General features: G+C 41.1%; 1 protein-coding gene across 1 annotated transcript in view; it reads right to left on the bottom strand.

The window, feature by feature from the left end:
• LOC128301653 (uncharacterized) overlaps positions 1–23,070 on the bottom strand; it is a 38,581-nt gene that overhangs the window by 9,620 nt on the left and 5,891 nt on the right. Inside the window, exon 2 of the mRNA XM_053038238.1 lies at positions 16,948–16,999. Coding sequence (XP_052894198.1) covers positions 16,948–16,999 — 52 coding nt within the window. The remainder of the gene's footprint in view (positions 1–16,947; positions 17,000–23,070) is intronic.

The raw sequence follows: 23,070 nt of genomic DNA, 5'->3' as shown, positions 1-23,070 counted from the left end.
AAGCACCAGGTTGGCGCGGGTGGTCATACCGGGTGGTTTCGTGTGTTTTCACAGCTTTTCCGAACTTTAGAGGAGAAAAACTGGGGAAAATGTTGAGCGCGTAGTGGTGCGAGCATCGTACCAGGACGCTCCACAAATGGGTAATGCGGAGTGAATAAATAGTTATCGAAAGTGTGTGCGAGTGAGAAGAATACGAATCGTTCTGATATGGCCCATGCCAGCCAGGATGGTGTGTGGTTTTTCTTTTCGTACTTTCCGCATAGCCGTTGCGTTTGGTAAAGTAACAGCGATAAGAAGAAAAAATCAGAAACTCAGTGAACGAACAACACAGGCTTAAATTGTCTTCATGTTAGTAAGTTGTAAATGTGTACTGTAAATCAACAATTTCAAAACTTTAAATGGTTTTAATGTGGTTCTATAAAATTCAAATAATAAATAACATAAATGATATTTGCTATAAAAAGCTATTGCTAATAGATATAGTAAATACAACAATTATTTTAAATTTAAGCAGTTAGATAATAATTATTCACATATGAGTTCAAAATATTCACATATGTGTGTAACAAATGCAGTGAAAGAAAGATGAAAACGAGAGATATTCATTGGAATACTAAACGTGACGCACTGTAAACAAAAACACATGCCCCGAAAGGGACGGCTTCCGAGCATGTCTTTCTCACGCCGTGCATGGTTCCCTCTATCCTTCCCGTTCTTCGTTAACCATCGTTATACTTCATTCGACTGTATAACCGAATGCCAGAGATTAGTTCTTGTTTTTTTGTTTTGCCCTATCATGATATACATTTCCATCTCCATTCTCTATGTATTAAACTGTGTGCTGGTGTAGATGGTTCAACAACCGCTCGAATGCCGAACCTCAGCTGGTACGTTCGAGTTTAAACGTTCATTTCAAATGCATAAAAACGGCAACCAAACAGCCAATTGGGGAAAAAAACGTCCTGGCAGAATGTTGAGCCGAGGGCGAGGGCCTCGCGTATGGGAGGCTCGTGGAAAACAAAGAACTGTTCCGATTCCCGCACACACACACGCACACAAACAGCTCCAAAGCACAAATACAGCCACACAAACGTACGAACGGCGTGAAGAAAAACGGTGGAATCCTGCCAACTGGGGACTGTCCCAGGTTATCATTTGCCGTTCCATCCGCATCCAGCGAGTGTCCCGCGTGTGCCTGTATGCGAGGCAAGGATACGTCGATGAAAGGCAAATGCCGCTGCCCTACCCAAGGCCAAGCAAGAAAGCTGGAGGAAAACGGCCGGGGATTTTTATTCGGCTCCTGTTGGCCACCGCACCGGGAGCAAACGCACAAAAAATTGTGACCATTTTTTCGACGCCCGCAGACAAACTGGTAACGCTTCTGTTCGTTTGAAGGATGACGGCGGCTCCGGTTGGTGGAGCAGAAGGTGAAGCAGAGAACCGAAATGGATTCATTGTGTGCTGAATTCCCTTTTTTTCGCACAAGAGAGGTTACCGAGAATGCGAAACGGTGAAAAATGAATTTACAGCAAAAAAGTTTTTGTCCCTAACGGTGTTTTAGACAAGATGATTATTCTGTAGAATTTGAGATACTTTTTAAAATGATCTAGTGATGCTCGGGAGATCGCTTATTCACACAACGATCACTCTCCCTCTCTCTTTTCTCCCTCCATTGTTGGCAAGTTTAATTTAACGCGAGTTCACATCATACACCTGAGCAGTTCCAAAAATGCGCCACCGTTCGCAAGCACTGCCAAACTCATCTTTCCGCTTTTGAACGTACGACCAACGTGAATAAAATGACAATCGAAACTGGGTCGCTCGGGTAAACACAGCATACAAACATCCCCTCCAGTCCAACACAGCGTAATACACTGTTCGTTTGCATTTACTGACCTTGAAAGGAGTCTGCCTCCCTCTGGTCGCAACCCCACTACTCGCCGATTGGGGCGGCGATTGTGTTCGGATCTTTTATGTTTTGGCATTACACTTCGCCGCCATGCCAGACAGACGACGAATTCCAGTGAGCGATTGTTCTGTTTCGTGCATGCAAAACTTGCTGCTCGACAAAAGGACGAACGATCGCACCCCGTAGGACGATGAAGCGTTGGCACAATAAACAAACACGATTCCTAAAACGATGCTTCCAAACGGGAAACCCCGCACGGTGTTATTGGGGCTGGCCGGAAAGTATTTAAGATGGAGGGTTTTATTTTTCGAAATCTTTTCTTCTGATATTGTTTTTCTGTACCTGTTCATGTATGTTTATTGCCAAGGGCAAGGACGCCTACGATGGTGTTACCGGTAATCGATACACCAGAACCTCATAAAAGGGTACAGTTTTCAAAAATTGTTTCCTCACAATATTTTTCCCTTTCTAAAAACATATATTGTATCCTTAAATAACACTCAACTCCAGAAATTCTAAGCGTGGGTATTCTACAAGAAGAAGTGGGTCATACGCGGATCGAAGGGATGAGATGCTTCGGTAGATTATTTCAAAATTAATTCCATTATTCAAATTTAAATTTGTGAGGCTAGCATACATTAAAAACTACAAAACAAGCCCACACATGAATAAAGATTCATATTATTGTTTTTATTCTCGGAATGAAAAATTATGATTCTGTGAGAGCTCTTTACTATGGTACGTTCATTAAGGAGCGATATGGATTTATCAGTTCGGAAAGCAGCAATGTTGCGATGATTTAAAACAAAGCAATTACAAGTCAGATGTTTTCAATAATTATATATATTTCTTATTTTTATTTATTGTTATAATATCGCGTCTCATTCGTCGTATTGTCTTATCAGAACTTTTATAATAAATATCCGAAAAAACCAAAAAGAATGTGTGCATTAGGCGTAATAAAATTGTAGCACATTATAGCATAATTGTGATGATGCCACATGATGCCACGGAGCCAGTAAACCGGTATTAGTCAAGAGCAAACTCGCGCTCGACGATACATTTTGTCCATCAGATGATGTATTCATTTAATAAAAGGAATTTTTGTAGTTTTTACTTAATTAAATTCGCTCTACTTTACATAAAATGTCAGAAATCAAATTACTGATTTTCTAATATCATGTGCCACTATTGTGCTATCATGTGCTGCGATCGTTTTATGGTCGCATTCGCTTTATTTGAGACTTTTGGGCCATTTCCTGTCAAACATTCCATTTTACTGGCTTTTTGCCAGCATGTGCCACTATTGTGGTGTCCATGTGTTGCTAGCGAGCTAGACTATCATTTGTCAAACATTACTGACTTTCTGCTATCTTGTGTCACAATTGTACTGTCATGTGCTGTAATTTTACTATTATCATGTCATGTTACATCTATGAGCTATCTTCTGCTCAATCTATTTGTACTGCCGCTTGCCTTTATCAAACATCTAAACAACCATGTAAGCACTTTCGGTAAAATACATGCAAGCAACAAATACAACCTAAACCTTGGATATTTTGCTCCATCACTCCAGCGAAAGCTGCTTTACTCGAGGCGAAAATTATGATTCGTCTGCATAAATGTTTCCAATTGCTTTTGCCACTGGAAGCGAGAAGACGGTTCCCGGGAAATGCTGTAACCGTGCAAAGGTACCACCAATGCAACAGACGATTTCCCGGAACGTGTTGCCAGTTTCTCGCGAACCAGGTAAGCGATAAGCCTCACTTAGCGGTAACAATTTATGTCGCACGGGCGGACGAAATGAAACGTGGCCGCACTCGTCGTCCGACAAACAATTTCACGAATGCTCGCGTGCGACGCGCTTAAATACAAACTTGAACTTCACGGGAATCGTATTTCCCGGCGCATGTTTTGCCGTCACCTAACCGTTCTGTTCGTCTGCTGCCAGGATGGATTGTAAGATGATTTTTGGTGCAATAAGAAGCGGGCGTACATTTTGGACTGTTCGGGCGGACAAACAATCTGTTGCCCACGAAATTATAGTGACCTTGGGGGTGAAATGAATAGTCATGAATGTGAACGATGAAATGGCATCGTTTGAAGTCAGTTTGACGCAAACCACCTCGAATGGGATCTATAAAAGTTTCCAATGCATTTGATGTACCACCAAAAATGATTCCTGGGAACACAATAACAATAGAAAAAATATTGTAGTTACAAGAGGTATCAGGCGTCTCCATGTAGAAAACAAAAATGACATTCATTTCTCACCATAAAATCCCACCAATCGAAGACTTTACGCTATAAAGCATGTATTATTAGATGCTCATTTTTATAATTCTTTATCAAGCAGCTTGAAGGTTAATTTAATCGTCCCTGTCACGAGTAGATTCATTCATGTCTGCTCAAAACTCCGAATAGGCCAGCGGATGTGTTTCCTTTCCTTTTCGCATTCCACGTGGCCTATGCGAATGGCAAGAAAATCACCACCGATCACCTTCACTTGACCAATTAGAACGTCAAACGTCGACATCCAAAAAGCGATGGAAAAATGTTTGTCTTTCGAAAAAATGGCACCAAGAAGGACACTGCAAAACGGACAACGGAGTAGCATGGGAACCAAGATTAATTTACTGTACAGCTCAGCAGAGTTTCTTAGCACGCCAGCGACCGTTGTCAACGTTGCGCAATGCTGCAATTTCAAACGATAAAAACGAGCGTCCCGAAGATCTCTTTGTTGTTGCTCGATGCTTTTTTTTATCTCAATTACACTCGCCCTTAGGTGTTCGATCGACGGCAACCAACCAACCTTAAGAGGCAATCAGGTGGAAGGGCTACAGCAAGGGCAGCAAACAATTCTTCATCCGAACCATCGTTTGAAAGTTAAAACTTTGGTGCTTGTTAGCAATTGCTTTTGGTTGCTTTGCAGTTTGGAGATTTTTTTTTTCACATTTTACATTTCTCACCAATATTCCCGCTGTTGTACGCTATCCAACATTGGAGTCTTTATATGGTGTGCAAGCTCAAAAAACTCATCAGGAAAAAAACCAATTCCACCCGAAAATGAATCACGCACCATTCACCCGCAGGATCTCCGAGCCGATAGACATCCCCAGCGGGCGGAAGCATGAGACAATATGTAAGAGCTTTTGTCGGTGAAGCCCATAGATAGTGGAAACGGAAAATAAATCTCTCCGAAAAATCCGAATTGATTGATTGATAGACAGTTGAAGTCGAGCGCGGTGAAGTTCCCGCGCAAAGCTGTCCCATTTAAAGTACGAAACACGACACATCGAACAAAAAAGACATCGTTGGACTTTAGAAGCAACAAACGCATCAGACTTTGTTTGTGTGTATGAAGAAGAATAAAGATGGAATATTAACTCACAAAAGTTTCGCTAATTCAACGCATCGTGTATAATGAACAAACAAATATGATTTGACTGCAACTTCTTATCATTATCCAACACCTGAACGCAACCCAGAGCGTGACATTTTAAAGTCCTTGCATTGCATAAAATATTACTCCAACGACTTTCTTGGCATGGGACCTTTACTGGCTGGCCATTTTTTCCGCCCTGCCCGATATCGTTGGTGATTCGCTTTTTTCTTTCCCTCCACAAATGCAACAAGCTATTAGCCCCGCGTACCTTTTTTCCCGCCACTCAGGCTCGTGCCGTGTGCGCAGTAATTATTCAAATAGGACAAACCTTCACCGCCAGCTGAGCACCGGCAACGCACCGACGCACATCGTCACATCCTTTCAAGCAGTCACCAAGTCTTCCGCTGAACTTAACGCACACTCGTGCGAAAGTAACAACAACGCCAGCAAACAAAAAATATTAAAAAAGCACAAGTAAAACATGAGCGTAAATTAAAAAAGGTATACCAGGATATACCGATCCACTCGGGGTGAAAATTTTTAATGTTTAATATTTAATTAGCACACAACTTTTTTCTCTTCCTTTTTCAGCAGTCGATCTATTCACTCCACTTCAAAGGGATAATTTCTTTTGCTTTGAAGGCGTATACGGAGTTTTCTTTTTTGCATGCCCTTCGCTTCTTTCGCAATTGCAGCATTAATCATCGCCAGGGTATCAAGCGATACCAACGTCACTGAATCGAAGAATATTGGGGTAAAATGGAAAATTCAGGATAGTAACTTTTTCTTATCCGTTAATGGCCGGAATCCAGTTTTTTCCAGTTCCAGCCAGTTTTTTTGTATGCGTTTTGACGTTTGCAGGCTTATGCGCTTACAGCTATCCCATAGCAAATGACAAGCCAAGTTAAGTGTAGGAAAAAAGCTCAACTGTCAAATGACAAATGTCAAAACAAAGCATTTTGCTTGCTTGTATGAACCAGATAAAGCCATGTTTGTCTTATGCCAAAAATGTGAACCAACATTTTTATATGAAAACTCCAAAAAAAGGATTATTGAACCAAATTTTTAAATATTTTTAATAATCAGACTTATAATTTGTTTTAAATGAATTTAATGTAAAGTTGAATTTTTAAACATTAAATCCATTTTTTTTTCAATTTGTGGTCCCAATTTTTTGTGGTTCAATTTTTCAATCCTCTTATGACATTCTGTGTGTCAAAATACTATTTTCTTTACGAATCTATGCAGAATGATACAGCCCGGCTCCTGGATTATTTGGCAGATTCAGGCTAAAAGTTTAAGCTTTTTAATTAATGGTATGATCTATCACATTGATAGATTGATCGATATAAGATTGAAAACTGTAACATTTGCAAATTACCGAACTATAGTGAATTGTTATTATTAAGTTGATATCGGTTTAAACTAAATTGTAGTCTGTTAGCTTCAAAAGGTTCAACAACCAAAAATTATTCTTACCTAATAAGCTAAAACGGAGAGTTGTCGTCTTGCTAATACCATACACAACACACAATATAAAACGAGTTTTCAAACGGTTGAAAAAAAAATCTTACATAACTTTCCTTCGCCAACGTTAAAAACCTTCCGTCCGGGTAATCTTTGCAAAGTATTCCGTCCCGTCTATCCCGCTTTCCCTTTATTCTTTTACAGCCATCCATCGTTCTAATCTCGCCGCTTCAGTGGCTAAAGAATTCCGCACTTAAAAACTACCAGACAAAACGCTAGAAGATAATTTACGATCATCACAGGAACCCATTTTTTGGTGGACGCCTTCCACGGGCCGAAGAACCGTTGCCGATCGAACACGGCGGGGTTTTAGGTGGAAAAAAAGCATCCTCCACAGCCACACAACATTCTTTTCCAGCCAACGGGTGGACATTTTCGGACGAAACCCGTTGGACGATTAATGCAACCCTTCGCGCGGATGGAAAGATGAGCAAACCGGGCTAGCGTTGCAGCGTTTGGGCATTTCGTGGGATAAAGAGCTGTGCTGGTGGGGAGAGAACACCACCGGAGCACTCCTGATGAGCTTGGTACACCCCCCGTGTCCCCGGCTGCGCTAGAATGGTGGAAAAGTTTTTATTCTGTCGGTTGTGTGGATTTATTCAGCCTTTCAGAAGAGCCGTGCAGAATGGAATGGGAAAGGCGACAGTGCAAAGAGAAGGAGAGAAAAAAAAACCTAACAGGAATGCCAAGCAGACAGCTAAACTTTACCATTCCGTGTGCGGCAGGACAGACATCGATAGTCGCTACAAATGGGTGTATGTGTGCACGAGTTAGGGGGTTTCCGAACAAAACAGAAAAAAATACACTCCCTACAAGAACCGGCATCGTCTCGAGCAGATGAAGAAAGAAGAGAAATTACACTCACTCCGTACGTCTACCGCCTTCAATCCTGGCTGGTAATCGTTCGTACGAGCCGTTCGTTCCCAAAACCGACCACTGCGTCTTTCAACGTTAGACGCCCCAAAAACCGGACCAAATCTGCTATCCACGCGGTGCTCTAGTTTTTATTTACACGCGACACACCGTCGGAGACGACTGCGGGTCCGTTTTTTCGTTTTTTTTTTGCCCACCCGGCAAAGTGCAATGGAACCGAGCGTGCGGTAGACCCGGATGGCGGATGCTCACGAGCAACCACCCCGTCTTGATGGGCCACCAGTAGAAAACGCACACACCGAGCGAACTCTTCTCGCATGGCATGGCCATATTTGAATTCCTTCCGTGTCTGGATGTCGTATTCTCTCCTTAGTGGCGCGCGAGTTTTTCTACCATTTCGTGCTCACATTCCCATAAGAATGGAGTATCCTTTTTTTGTGCCTTATTTCCTTTCGTTTGCCTCTTCGTTTGCCCATTTGTTGAAACGGGAGTTTGATGTTTTTTGCTGGTGCTGCTGCTGCTGCTGCTGCCGATGTTGTTGTTGCTAACTTTTCGTACAACTTATCCTTAGCTTGGGAAGCGCGCTGTTAGTTTACGAACGTTGTTTCGTGTTGCTTAGTCGCGTTTTTGTCCTATATTTTCATGGCGTTTCTCGCAATGTCTTTACCCCCAATGGGAAAGGCAGTATTCCGTGCCGTCGGACGGTATCGTCTTTCTTGCTCATGGCCTTCCTACCTTGACCTCTATCGTCGCTTAAAGGAGAGTCACTGTTGGTTCACTCTCACCAATACTTCGGTACGGAATAGTATCTATCTCCACGTTTTAGTAGTTGCTCACTATGCGATGGGTCTTTGGTTCCAGTTCACCGTTCGAAGTAGTAGTATACGGTGGATTAAAAAAAAAGGAAACAAAAAGTGCGTTTTTTCGTGTTTCCAGCTGCTTTTCGATGCTGCTTAGAGGGAAGGTACGGAAAACCCCAACTCAAACCTGAGCAGCACGTCGAAACAATCTCAGTTGCATTATCACGTTCCCGGATGCTTACGTTATTTAATTCCCCACGGAAAGCTTAAGCAGTGCAAGCATCAGGAGAACGTAAGCAACCTCACGTTTCGACGAAGAGTTCACTAATATTTCTAGTTACATGCATTAAAAAATAACATTTACGTAAAATATTGTAAAAATTCAATTTTAATTTGAAGATATCCCTTATTCCGTTTCATGGCTCAAAAAGGTGGTTAACGAATTTTTAACCTCGTAAAAAGGTATTCGTTTAAAACAGCCCTTTGTGCTACTGTGCATCGTCATCGTCCTGTCAGCGCCATCAACATCTGTCAAAAGTTTCGTTCGTTCGCTTCTGCATCGTCATCAGTAGGTGCTGGGGCAAGCATACCCTCCCATTGAGTGTACCGTCTCGTTAGGGAGCCTCTCAGGCACGGACAATATTTTCTACTAATGTTCCTCCCTACTTGCCGAAACTTGACGTGACTGAAGGGTCGTCTACGTATGAACTCTTCTAAAAAAAAAACACACACACACACACAGGTGTATGGTATTGCACAAGGTGAAGCTGTGTTTGTAAAATTTTTGTTTTTTAGAAAAATATTTTTTAAATAAACTTTTAAACATATTACTGTTAATATTTCAGTCAAACTTGCTATAGATTCTAGTTGGTTTAAGTGAACCACCAGGTGTCTCCATTCTCATGGCACACTATGCGTCTTCGAAATATGATGATTTCTAAAATATAATTACCGTTTAATTAAGTTTATTAAAAAGGTTATTATAAAATATAATTAACCTTTGCATCAGTAACTATGAGTACACTACTCTCTTTTCATACCATCGACTGAGTGGACAAGCCATTCTTTATGTTGCCCAACCAAACGGGCATGATTTTCACCAACGAAAACGTGTACTTTATCACATCTTACGCATCTTTTCAATCCTGCCTTGCGGCTGGAGATCCCGCGTTCAATGCTCCACGTCGTCAGCAAGTGGAGGCTTCACGTCGAATCAGCCTTCGGTCGCGACAAAGTGCCGACCTTTTTTGCCTTGGTTCACTCACCGCTACCAGCCACAAACGGGATGCTGCCCGTTGGGTAGACGGGGGGGGGGGGGGGGGGGGCCACAGCAACGAAAGCAAAGCAAAATCAATTTTAACTTTTTTCGCTAACTTAGGATATTATTTCCCTCCGCGCTGCTTACGGGGCTGGAACCGTGCTCGGTGTGGCCGCGAACTGTGGGTTGCGCGCACACACACACGTACAGAAATGAGCAGCAACATCTTTTTCGCAAAGCAGTGTGTATTGGCAGCGACATGGGAACCCTTCGTTGTTAAAAAGAGCGACGTACACACCCGGTGGTTATGCCACCTGTCGAGAAGTTGCAGCAGTGTGGAAGTTATTTATTTTGCAGCTCAACGCGACGCGGGTTGCGTAAAGAATTCCCCGAGGCAAAAGTGCTCGATAAGGTGAAAATTTGGATGGGAAAAACCCAGAAGTAAATCGACAAGAATTTCAAGGCAGCTTAGGCGGAACCGGTTCAAAAATTTCAATGCTTAAGAATAAATAATAGATCCTTGCCGTAGTGCAATCTGAAGCGAATAGAATTAATGCTATTTTTTCACAATCATAGTTAAACTTTCTATTCCACTTGCGTCTACTTTTCAGCCCAATTTTCCCTGTTCACGACTAATTACGACGCCTTGTTCTCATTAATGCACCATCAGAACACGCCATAAGCCGCTCACCTCATCTTTATGACGCCTTTTCTTTCCCTCTCCCGTGCACACAATACACACTTCAGCTATGTGTATGAAAACTCATTTCATTTAAAGTTTTCCTATGCACTTCTTCGCAGTTCGTACAGCAGCAGCAAAATAAAAACCAAAACCTGCCAAAAATGGCAACCCCCTCCGGCTCTTGGTGAAGCTGTACAGCTCGTACACTCTGGAGCCGCACAAAATGCGGACACTTCCTGCTGATCGAGTTGGCACAAGCGGTGGGTAAGTTTTCCTACCACGCCAACGGAACGGTGGGATGTGCGAGCATGTACGCACACGGGGCGGAAAAAATGGAAACTTAAATGGCACCCAAACTTGCACCCGGAACTCCCGCGTTGCAGATGGAGATAGACGCAACCGTCCAGGGCAGGGCTTGCTCGCTATGTCGGAGTTCGAGTCTCTTTCGAGTTTTCCTGTGTTTTGCTCCGTGCGCTCATCGTCCTTGGTTGATCCGACCCAAAGCCGCTGTTCAAAGCCTGTTGTTGGAGCATGGACCAATGTTGCAAAGATTAAAAAAACGACCACACACAGACACACACACATTCTCGTGGGAGCCGTTTGTGTATGGACAGGAAGAGCAGTTCCTATGCCGCCGAACCCACTCGGCTCCTTTATGACTCTCTGTGACACCTCGTGCTTTTTTTTTTATTTCTTCTGCCAATCCTTCTCTTTCTGCTGGATGCTGCTCCCCGTAGCTACCGAAAGAGCCTTAACTTCGCAAAACTCGGTGCTCCTGTTTCACCATTCGCCAGGAGCTTTACTGTGGCTCTATCTACTGCCGGACTACGAAGGTAAAAAACGCATAGGAAAAGAATTTTAAAACACACACACACTTAAAATAGGACAAAAAAAAACCCGCTCTTCACATCAACGGCAGCAAAGGCTGATGTTTTCGCATTTTTTTAATACTTTTTTCTGTCCCATTTTTAGTTCCTTTGATACGCTCAACGCAGTTCGCAGTAGAATTGCAGCGCGGCACCGCGAATGAATTGAGGGAGCTATGAAAGTTTCCTTTATTTTTATACCCTCCATCACTTTCATTTCCAACAGCTCGGCCGCGACTTTTTTCACATACTTCTTTTGTGTGCGTTTTTTTATTGTTTTGGGGTGCACCGATTCCGCGCGATGGTCCTGCATTTGGAAATTCGGTGCTTTCGCCGGCCATTACGCGTTGGTGTCGGGACGGACCAAATAATCGACAAAACGGCTTTATATACCAAGCAGTTTACGGTAAAGTTGAAACATTTCACTGAAATGTTTCATTGAAACAATTTCTTTCTAGATGCAGTAGTCAAACAGAACAATTTCAGAGAGACCATTTTCAGTACTTAAAAGTCACGAAGGATAGAGTTAGTTTGATACTAAAGTAGATAATAAATATAATAATTATTTTAAAATTAAAAAATTTTCTACAAAAAATAATGTCGCCCTTGGGCGCATGAAACAAAAAAGATTCATTTCAATAATGAAAAAAAACATCCAACAAACCAAACATAACCGCCCGAAGAAGGAAATAGCACACCGTAGAAACACTGCGTACGAGAATGTGAGAAGAAAAAATGGACAGCTCCAAAGTCCTGAGGGAGGGATCCTGGCTGTACGGGGCGACGGGGTTCCAGGGCGTAATACGGATGCACAAGGTTGGAACCGGAGAAGAATGAACCGGTACGCTGGATCCGCAAATGCTGGATGCCCGAAAGTTGGATGTGCGCGCGCGAATTCTCGTTTATTCTTTTGTTCCAAACTTTCCATTCCTTTTTTAAACTTCCTTTTTTTTTGACGTGCAACTTCTGGGTGTTCTTTTTCTCCTACCCCCCTGCGTTAAAACTCCCATTCAATCCTACCGCGATCGTACACTATATCCTTATCCCTTGGTCATCTTTTGGTGCTTTTTTGCAACTACGACGACGATTTCTCATCAGCCCCCCCTTCATTGTTTCCCGAGAACATCCTCTAGGATTGCTACCGTGCCGCGGCTAGTGTGTGGCTAGGGTTTGTATAATTTCGCGCAGTTCGCTTTCGCAACGAAAAAAACGGGGTAAAGTAGGGAACTGCACAAAAAAAAAGCATTCTAGAGGCTGGAACGGAGAGGGGTCGGAAATATGAGGTGTGCGGCTGGAGGTATCGCTCTTCACAAAAACGATGTGGCAATGAGGAGGAAGGGCCCACAAAATGGCTCGATTTGGTGCAGCAGAAGCACGCTAGTTGCACATTTTATCGCAGTGAACGCGAGAAAATAAAAGAAACTGTCCACTGCAAAGGATATCAGTGGAATCGGTTGAATCAAGTTACAGAAAAAAAGCTTGCTGAAAATGGCTGGTAAAACTGTTTCATGTCCCGTTAATGATAGTTACGTTTATGACTGGAATTGTTAATGCATTAGCCTTCCTTTTTAAATCTGAAATGTTTTAAATATTATACAATGCTTCCCGATTTGTTCAATTTATCAAAAACCAGCATTTTTGAATAGTTATCTATAGGGTTCTATTACGGATCAATTCACTGAACTCTGATCACACGAATCACCAACACCAAAGTTGAATGCAATATTGAATTTTGCATATTTTTCAGCCGCGAACGCTATGTACCCTCAATGCGTGCAATAAAATCAGAATACTTTTTTGCAAAATAAAAACAAATCTGCTTATTTAAGCGAAAGCAACTGGGGGAAAAAATACGAAACCAGTTGAGGTTTAGCAAAACATGAGCTGATTATGTAGGCGTTAGTTAGTGAGGATGTCAACCGCAGTAAACCAAATCTATTTACGCACGCATACATGCACCCATGTACGGTGGCTCGGTCGAGCCTGTTTTCGCACCCCAACGGACCTCATTTACTAGTATACATCACCCCCAAACACCGTACCCCTCTGTCTGCCAGTGTGGTTAGCACAAATTCAGCACAATAAAAGCGACTGCAAAAAAAAGGCGAGTTTACCACAATACATAACAAATCGTTCCACCGCGGATGCACAATGTGGAGTGGCAAAATGGTGAACATTGCAGGGAATTGCCGAACAACAAAAAATGTTATGTTGATGGTTTTAATTAAAAAAAAAGGAAAAATAAAACATCAAAATACATGTCTATTGCACTTGCTGATAAAAAAAACCGAGCCCTATCAGCATCGCATAAAACATTTTAACCGCACGCGAATTAAAAGTTCATCCGTTCTGTATTTTGCCTCGTTTCGCAGGTTTTTCTCTGTCTATCTGTCGTTTAGCTGCGTTCATAGAGGTTGATGGTGTATAGATTCGTTTCAAAATATATTGCGTACTAGGAAACGTTTTGATAACGCGGATTTAACTGAAACTTTATCCAGAACCTTACGTGCGGCCAGGTGGTATGATGGTAGCGGTGCCGGTCTTCACACGAACAGACCGAACCTAAATCCTATTCGGACCTATCCCCCGTAGCAAGGACTGACTATTCGGCTACGTGGTAAACTTAGTCTAGTGAGTCAGAAATGGTAGGCATATGATCTAGTAGGTCATTACGCCAAGAAAAGAGAGAGAAAGAGAAAGAAAAAAAAAGAGACAGAGCAATTGCAAGACTCTTAATCCCAAGCCACTGAAATCTATTCCAAAATGTGGTATCCACTCTCCAAAACTCTACTACAGTACAATTAGAACATATATCAAATTAAGGGCAAAAAAGGTTACTACATTAAAGCTATCTACTGCTTAAAGCTAATACTTAACCGCTTATAGTATCGCAGTATCCTGATTGGAGTATTTATATTAAATAATGTCATTAAATTCAAGGATTAAATAATATTCTTTGGTACGACTCAATCCTCTTACAATCAACTAAATTCACTCATGTGTTTCACTCGTTTTACGCAAAACTGAAGTGGGGAATGCGGAAGCTTCATTCGATTTATAGGATAAGTAAACAAAATGCATTTCGAGCCTAAATTATGCTTATACAAAATGCGTATAATTATTTTTCAACAATCCCTCAAAGCAAGAAGATAATGGAAATAATGGCTCTCTTTATAAATGATCGTTGTTATTAATTAGTTTCCATGCTGGTCAAAGAGTCAAACGATCTTTCAATATTGTTCGAAAATGAGAAAAGCATTTGTCTCACACACGCCTTTCATTCGTGCAGTCACTGCAGTCGCGAGGATGATGTTTGATAACATATGAGAAGAATATGGACAAACGGCATCCCAAGCTTTCAACACCTACAGAAGTCTTCGACGAAGTGAGGATTTATTTTATCTTACTACGGGCATCTTTTTCCTTGGCATCAGTAACTCCACAGGTTATTCAGGGATTTTTTCTGGGCTTCGAGGAGATTGTTCTATGTGCTCTGTTAGAATCTCTTCGGTTTATTGTATTTTGTATCAGTCGTAAATGCGATAGATGCGACATCACTTATTTAATCGCTCAAAACATTAAACAAGGATATGGAGATTTGCTTATATATTGTTTGGGGTGATTGAGAAGTCTTAACTTACCCTTGTAATAGAGTATTGACATCATATAAAAGAAAAATACTCAAGTACAGTCCAAACAAACAATAAATTGATGGTCTTGTGACAATAAAGTTCAGTTATTGAGGAAGAGTAACGGAAAATGGAATCAAACACTTTTAAGCTTTGCTATACTGGTAATTGAAAACAAGAAAATTATTGCAATTGGTGAATACTGTAAAATAATTGAGCTTGTAGCTTCATGAAGTCATAGCGTCCAACACCTTGTTGATGAACGGATGGTGACATTTATGCATCTTTTCCAGTACGGGTTTGCGCTCCAGTCAGTTAACCATTCTCAATCTGCCACGTTTACGTGGTGCACCCCACCGGTGGGGCACTCTTAAATTCGTGATTTGAATTCGTCAATGCGCTTTTTTCTGGTTCACATTGGCACATATATCGGTTTTTGAAATGCTGGGGTTTCTCGACTTTTTTCCTCTCTCTCTTTATTCCATTTTCGTCACAATCCTGGATGGGCCCACAGCCAGTTGCGAGCGGAAGGATTGAAGCTCACACAAAGATTGATAACGAGTGTAAAGGACATAGGCGAGCAGCAAATGATACAGCTAGGACAACAACAAAAAAAACGAACATAAACCAGCTAATAGATAGAGAGCGACATAACAGGAAAAAAAAAGGATAACGGATGTTGGATCCAAAGTTTGCACTTGCTCAAATATGCACGAAATGAAAAACCTCAACCAACAGGGTCTGGGGACACGCCGTGCTTTTTCTCTACCCTACACACACATTCATCAATCCGATCCAGGATCACAATTCATAACCTAACCAAACCCATGGGCCATGCCCGGCCCGGAACCGCCAGTGTGAAGCGAGTTTAGCATAACAACAAAAAAATCGCATTCGCAAACCAATGGTAACAGCCAAATGATGACCACAACACACCGATTTACCCTGGGCATCGAAGCAGTCTGGTGATATTGGTGCAAAAGCTCCTGCCCGGCCATTCCCCTTTTTGAAGCTTACCATGAGCACGGCAGCAATAGGAAAAATGGTTCAGAATGGTTAGAGGGAAATGGAGAAAAAAAATCATCCATCCAACAAATCCAGCTGCCATTTCCTACCCGGTAGTACCACACAACGACTAGGACAGTGTTTTAGTGCGTGTCCCGTGCGTGAATAACGTAGCGGCAGGGGTGTACAGCAGACACCGGTGGTGGTTGGTGGTGATTGTGTAAACCGATAGAGGCACACAAATTGCAGACCACTATGCGCGATAGCGAGATGGGCGAGTTTTTTCTCTCCCTCCTCCAATACCAAAGGCCCAAAGCACAACCCGGATAATGAAACTAGAAAGACTCACCGGATGAATGGATAGGGTAGGAACAAAAAAAAAAAGCCACCCAACCCAGCGGTGAAGAGGCATTGGAAAGGACCGTGGCTGGATGGCCAGAGCGGTGGTAGGACATGGCATAAAAAATCGCATGCACACACACACACACACACACACACTCACGCATAATAAATTTAATCACGTTTTCTACTTTGTTCTCGTCAACATTGCTCTTACTATTGCTGGCAGCAGCACTAGAACAGGGGTGGGAATATTACTATTTTTTTAGCATTTTTATGTGATAGTGGCCACTTTTTTTGTTTGCTTCGTTTCGATTTTGCTATTATTTTTATACGCTGCACCGTTTTATGCTGTGCCCTAGGGCAGGTGTCATAGATGTATAAAGCGGTAAATTAAAAATCATCAATGGTGAAACGCGCTGTACGGAAACGCTGCAAAATTAACTGACGGGAGGCCATTTTATGTTATCGTTGACATGCTTAAAGCGAACATCCTTTATGTTGCATATCTCATATTTATATAGCATATTTTTCCATAGTTTATTTAAATAGCGAATTTAAATTGTGACTGAATTAAGGTTTTTATGAAGAATTTTGGAAAGATTCAAATGTTCCCAAAATGTTAGAAAATTATAATACGTATAAAAATATAATAGTAATACGTTTCAACTCACCTCACAAACAGCTGTTCTTGATTATTTACTCGCCAGGACACTACGGTTGCACCTGCAAATGAAGAGAAAAAAAGGTTTTAGCAATAATTAAGATTTTATTCCACACAAAATTGAGGAAAGATTATTTCATCCACAATGCTGTATTGTGAAGCATAAGTACGAATGCTTGCAACATTCCAATTGATGGCTGTCATCACGACCAGAAACGACGATCAAAACGCCTTTGCTGAAGCCCTCACACGGAAGTTTTCGTACGGAAGAACAACCACATGGAGGACAATTTCCTGCGAGTGGGATAAAACAGCACGTTCCGCTTTACGATGGCGAATTCGGGTACCAAAACAAAAGCGACGTGCATCGGAAGGAAGGCTGGTATGTTCGTAATTATTTCATTAATACCATCATGTAGGCGAAACGTTACGATGATGCATTCCGCACATACCACTGCAACGCTGCAACGCAATGGCAGTGAATCGAAATACATGCATCATGTTACATCCAAAGCAGAAAAAAGCACAATAATTAACACATTACTTTTGTATACTTTGTTGTGTTAACACATTGTTTACAGGAATTATTTTTTTCGGAATTCTAATCGTTTCATTCCCATTGGTTTTATGCTGTTGCATGACTCAATTATTGCAAGAAACAAAATAAAACTTTGGAAAAAGGCAGAGAAAAACAAGGTAAAATGAAAAATCGTTTTAAAAGAAAATTTAAATTATAAATAATGCAAGTATTAACTAACTTTTAATTCGAACCTAAAGTAAAGGAAATATCACTACATATAAAACACTTTAAGAATTACTCTGGGTAGCTCAAAAGAATTAAAACACTTATTCAAGGCTGACTTCGATCCCACGATATCAGTTTTGTTTATGGAACATTAATAATCATAAGAATAAAATTTTATTTATATCAAAATAACTATATCTTTTCCAATATCATTCTTCAATCTTAACCATTGTTGAAAAGCCTATGATATTGTTCATTTGTTGGAATGGTTGTGGATGTGCTAAATTTACAGGACAAATTTTAGAATGTGCGTTTTAAATTGTTTTGTTTTTCCACAGTACCCAACCTCAACCATAAAACAGAAATATCCATTAAAACATATTCTAAAATATAAAAATCCCTGGACGAAAGAGCCACCCAAATGCCAAGCCGCACCAAACACATCAGTTCGTTCCGTTTATTGTGACGTTTTTTTTTCCGCATGGCTCTCGATCTTAACTCACCCTCAAGACAGCGTAACACACTTCTCCACGATGACCCCAACGTATTTATTTTTCTCTTTTTGCCTTCCTACGGTACGAAACCTATTCATCCAAAATGAAGAGCAAGGGGAGGGAATAAGTAAGTACCGAGACCAAGAGACCTCGAACGACCTTCAACAAATTTTTACTCATTCGTCAAACGTGCCCCAAGCCACACGTTTCGCGTTAGACGAGTATCCGGTAAAGTGCTTGCCAAAGTAAGTGATGGAGGTAATGATGGTGCTGGGGCGAACAGAATCAAGGGATCACAAAAACGAACCACCAATCGAAACGAAATGCGATGATAATTTTGTATGCCGCTCGTCAAGCTCGGCATGTTTGGGAGTTATGCATGGATGCACCGGTTGTGGGGATGTGCAGTTTTTGGCCACGAATTTTGAAGCCGAAAATGGTAGCCCATAATATATCATCGGCAAGCTGTGTAAGATGCGTACAAATTTACCAATTGTAAATATTGTGATATTTGTTTGCCAAAACACACGTTCGATATGCGATGTACTAGAACCTGTTGTTTTCCTAACTACCTAACACCTTCGGCCCCGAGGTAGACACCGAGGCAACACACATTCACTTTTCTCGGTTCATGACCACAGCTACTGTCCAGCGTTTCTCGCGATTGCTGCGACGCATCTAGCAAACACTTACTGTGGTCTCTGTTTGCGCTACGACCACACAACTGCCCGAGGTCTCCCGGTTCGCAACGGAGTACAAGCCCTCCCGCCATATTCCTTTCCCTTTACAGCGTGGTCTCCGGCCATCACAACCAGCGAAGGGTCAAGTGTTTGCTACCGCGGACAAATCGTTCAGCAGCACCCGAACGGATATTAACTAGCCTTTAGCCGTGTGCTGGTGGTATTGGTCCAATCGAGCCCAATCCATTCAGCACGGCACGGCAGAAATGGCCTTTACGCTAGCTTTTTCGCGCATTTTCGAAACAGTCTTTTGATGACGGAGATATCATAAAACATAAAACCTTTCCCGATCGTTGACGATCGTTTGCTTGCGGAAGGTTTGTGGAAGGTAGTCTCAAGAGTTTTTATTTGTGTGGTAGAATTTTATATGAGAAAAGATTAATAATGTCCATAGCCGGGTGGCTCAATGCAGGGAAGTGTTTGCACAAACTAAGCCGTCGTAGGTAAATATACATCTTTCGTGAGCGTATCTTCAGGTACGTTACGGTAGGGGTTCTGCCAAGCTTCAGAAGTTCACCAGATGACACGTTTGTAGATATTCAACCGATCAGCACAGCAAACTTATTAACGGTTTTATGAAAATTGTTATTTTTCATAAGTCATTCGTCAGTACAATTAAAAGAGTTTAGTAAACCGTTTCAAAAACTGGTTTCTATATTAAAGTTTTTTTTAGAGAACAATTATTGTTGAATTTATTCATAATAAACCATATTTACAAAGAAAATGAGTGTACTGCCGCAGGTGCTTTGTACTGAATAGGTTTGCTAATACGAAATATTTACTCTATGGATAGAAATTAATACTGTGGAGATTGGAAAAGATAGGTTAGAATAGACTAACGATTCGGAAATTGGAAAAGAACAATTATAAAGTGGAAAGTGAAAAGGATCAACTTTCATATTGGACCTGTGTCATGAAACTAAACCTGGAACATTAGTACTAGAGCTAGCTTACATCTACTTAATAATATATCATTAACCTAACTAACCTACCCTATTACCGAAGAAAATAATAAAAATATTTACAAGAAAAGAGCTCGGAGTTGGATCGTGAGCTGGTATTTTTAAAGCGATCCAAATCAGTACGCATCCTCTCTTTATTTGTGTTAATTTGTGGAGGTCGTAGGTGCTGTATCTAAGAGGTAAGTTTAGGATCATTTTAAGGATCTTGTTTTGTATTCGTTGTAGAATAAGCATATTGGCGGGGGAGCATGATCCTCATGCATTTGAACCATGTAGTATTGCAGGCAATATTACTTGTTTGTATAGAATGATCTTGTTCTCCGTGGTTAGTCCTCCATTCCTTTTGATTAGAGAATAAATACTCATCAGTGTCCCTAGGACTTTTCCCTAGGAGGAGATAATTTGCGATCTATTACTACGCCAAGTTAGCGAACATGGGAGTCCCATGTGATCGCATGGCCTTCTAGTTTAATACACTTTACTCCGCGCCTGATAGTGGAAAGCAACAAATTTGTTCTACAAGGTAATACAATACCTTGCGTTTTGGCACAGTTAACCACAATTTTCCAGTCGTGAAGGTATTTTACAAATTTTGTTAATGCTCCTTGCAGTCCACCATGTAGACATGCCAGATATTTCTGTCCAGATATTTCATCGGCATAAAAAGATAACTGAGTATTGTCATTTAGTGCGGGGACGTCCGTTGTGTAACAATAATACAAGAGCGGTCCTAAGACGCTGCCCTGTGGTACAGGGCCTTATTTTCATAAGGTTCAGAGTGTGTCGAATCTAGTTCTATATTCAATATTAAATGACTTTGTTCAGAAAAATGGTAACCTCTCATCTTTCTCGAGATTGTCTAGAAAATTTAATCCTCTTTATATAACTCATAAAAACCGTAGGGAGTATATTATTTCATCTATCTCTATCTATCTCTGAACTTGGAATACCGGGACATCGTTATGGGTAAGCACTTGCAACACTACACAATATTAAATTTAAAATATGGAGTACATCTGGAGATCTTAATTCTATTTCGGAAAAAGTGGAAATTAAGAGTAATAATAAATGAGTTGCTATATCGTGTACCTACAAACAATTGGTGTCGACTTCGTTTGATATAATTTCATAACCTTTATAACGTAGATAACTTGAATATTGAATCAATTGTATTTCAAAATGAATATATACACTTTGTTAAAAAACAAGTTGTTCAAAGGATTATTATCTATGCGAAATAAGGAATGAGATGATATCAACACAATTGTTTTAATTGATATGCTGCAGTAATAGGTTAAATACAATAAAACTAATCGAAATTATTTAATTAATTATTATTCATTTCACGAAAAAAACTACCGACTACATTTAAGATTTAGATTGAAAATTTAGCTAATTGAGAATTGAACCTCAAAGTACAATAATGATTAACAAAAATAAAAGCACAATTGAAGACAGCCATTGAATTAAATTACACACTTTAAAAAATGTATATACGATTTGTTATTTCTCCTTCAAAGTTTCTAGATCATGATTCAAATTAATATGCACCCAAGGGTGATTGACATTGCATAATACTTGTTGCAAACAGCCAAACGGTTCGCTTTTCCAACTAATGTTTGCATATCAATGGAACTTATCTACGATTTATTTCATTGCCAAACATTTCCAAACCACCGAACCAAACTTTCTTTCTGCGCCTAACGGTTGGACACCGTAAACCGTAAACTTTCGTTGGCCAAAAATCGGTTGCCAATTTTTTTTTTTGGTTTTGCGCGAAACCAACCAGCGCATGATGCGTGGCGAACACTAAAACAAAACCGTCACGACAAGCACGACGGCACCGCTGAGATTAGGAGTTTGCCAAAAAACCTGATCGGTGAGTTTTTTTTTGTTTTGGCCCCTCGCACTGCTTCAAGCTTAGTTTTGGGTGCTTGGTTTGATTGGATGCGTCTAGCTTTCTATCCACCAGAAGGGAAACCATAAAAAAAGAACAGATCACTAACCAGCGAGAGAGGAAAAAAAAAACGCCAGGCGCAAAACTGTGCCAATTCTTCCACTTCCGTTGGCTGTACCCGACTGTGTGCCGCAGCATCCACACATACACACACACCTTCCCAAAAAAAGTATCGCGGGGGCATCAGGGTGGCGACGCGGTTCTATTGCAAATTTTTCTTTTTATTTCTATCTCTTTATCTTTTGCATGTTTTTCTCTTATTTCCACTCTTCCTTTTTCATCTTTTTTTTTCTCTCTCTCTCTCTATCTTTCTCGTTTCATCTTTCAGTTTGTTTGTTGTGTTGTTTCGGCTCCATCGCCCGCTATTTTCTATTCCAAGCCGATCGCAAAAATCGCCTGCACGCCGCGAAAGTTTTTGGCGAAATTGTTTGCGCGACCACAAAGCACCGCCGCCGGCAAAAGCTGCACGGATCTCAGTAACGGTCGATCTTGTCGTCTTCCGCGAATTTTCTTTCCACTTTCGGGGCCCTCGGCCACTGCCCACCTTCCAGCTGAACGTGGAAATTGGAGCCTTCATTTTTTTGTTTATCGTTCGTACCGCTCTTTGGTGGCCGATTTTCGGACAGAACGGTGATGAATGAAGAAGTGGCAAAAACACAGCAAAGAAAAAATGGCCAAACACGGCTCCAGTTTGGGGCTTGCTTGGACTAATTTATCCTGCGCCATGGGCGCCTCTAGGCAGCTGACTTTCAGGGGAGGCTACACACTCGAAATCGGGCGCTTAAAGTGGCAAACATTGCAAGAAAAAAAATGCAAACCCGATGCCATGCACACACACACTCACCAGTATAGAAAAAAAAATTAGTCAAATGAAGAACGAGCGAAAATGCGGAGGGAAATTAGAAAGGATCCTTCCCATCCTAAAGATGATTCGAAAGTTTCGGGTCTGCCGCAAGAAATGGGACAGTACGCCTAAAAAAGTGCCCCCGGGTGACTGATGTAACGGGTTCGGGAATGATTTTTTTTTTATTTTTGCTCTTCTACTTGGGAGCTGGAATAAAAATTTGCTTTACCCCAATCCATGTTGGGCCGTGGATCGATTTGAAGATATTATTCAAATTTACCACGCCCGTACATAATTAGAACATCGTAAAAATCGTGATGTAGAAATCAAATTTTAACAGAAGACGCAAGTGAAATTCAAATTTAATAATATTTTAAGTTCTAGTTACTAT

The sequence above is a fragment of the Anopheles moucheti genome, chromosome 3 (genome assembly GCF_943734755.1).
Source record: "Anopheles moucheti chromosome 3, idAnoMoucSN_F20_07, whole genome shotgun sequence".
In the NCBI taxonomy this organism is placed as follows: domain Eukaryota; kingdom Metazoa; phylum Arthropoda; class Insecta; order Diptera; family Culicidae; genus Anopheles; species Anopheles moucheti.
The sequence above is the reverse complement of the archived record's forward strand: the minus strand, read 5'-3'. Positions and strand labels throughout refer to the sequence as shown.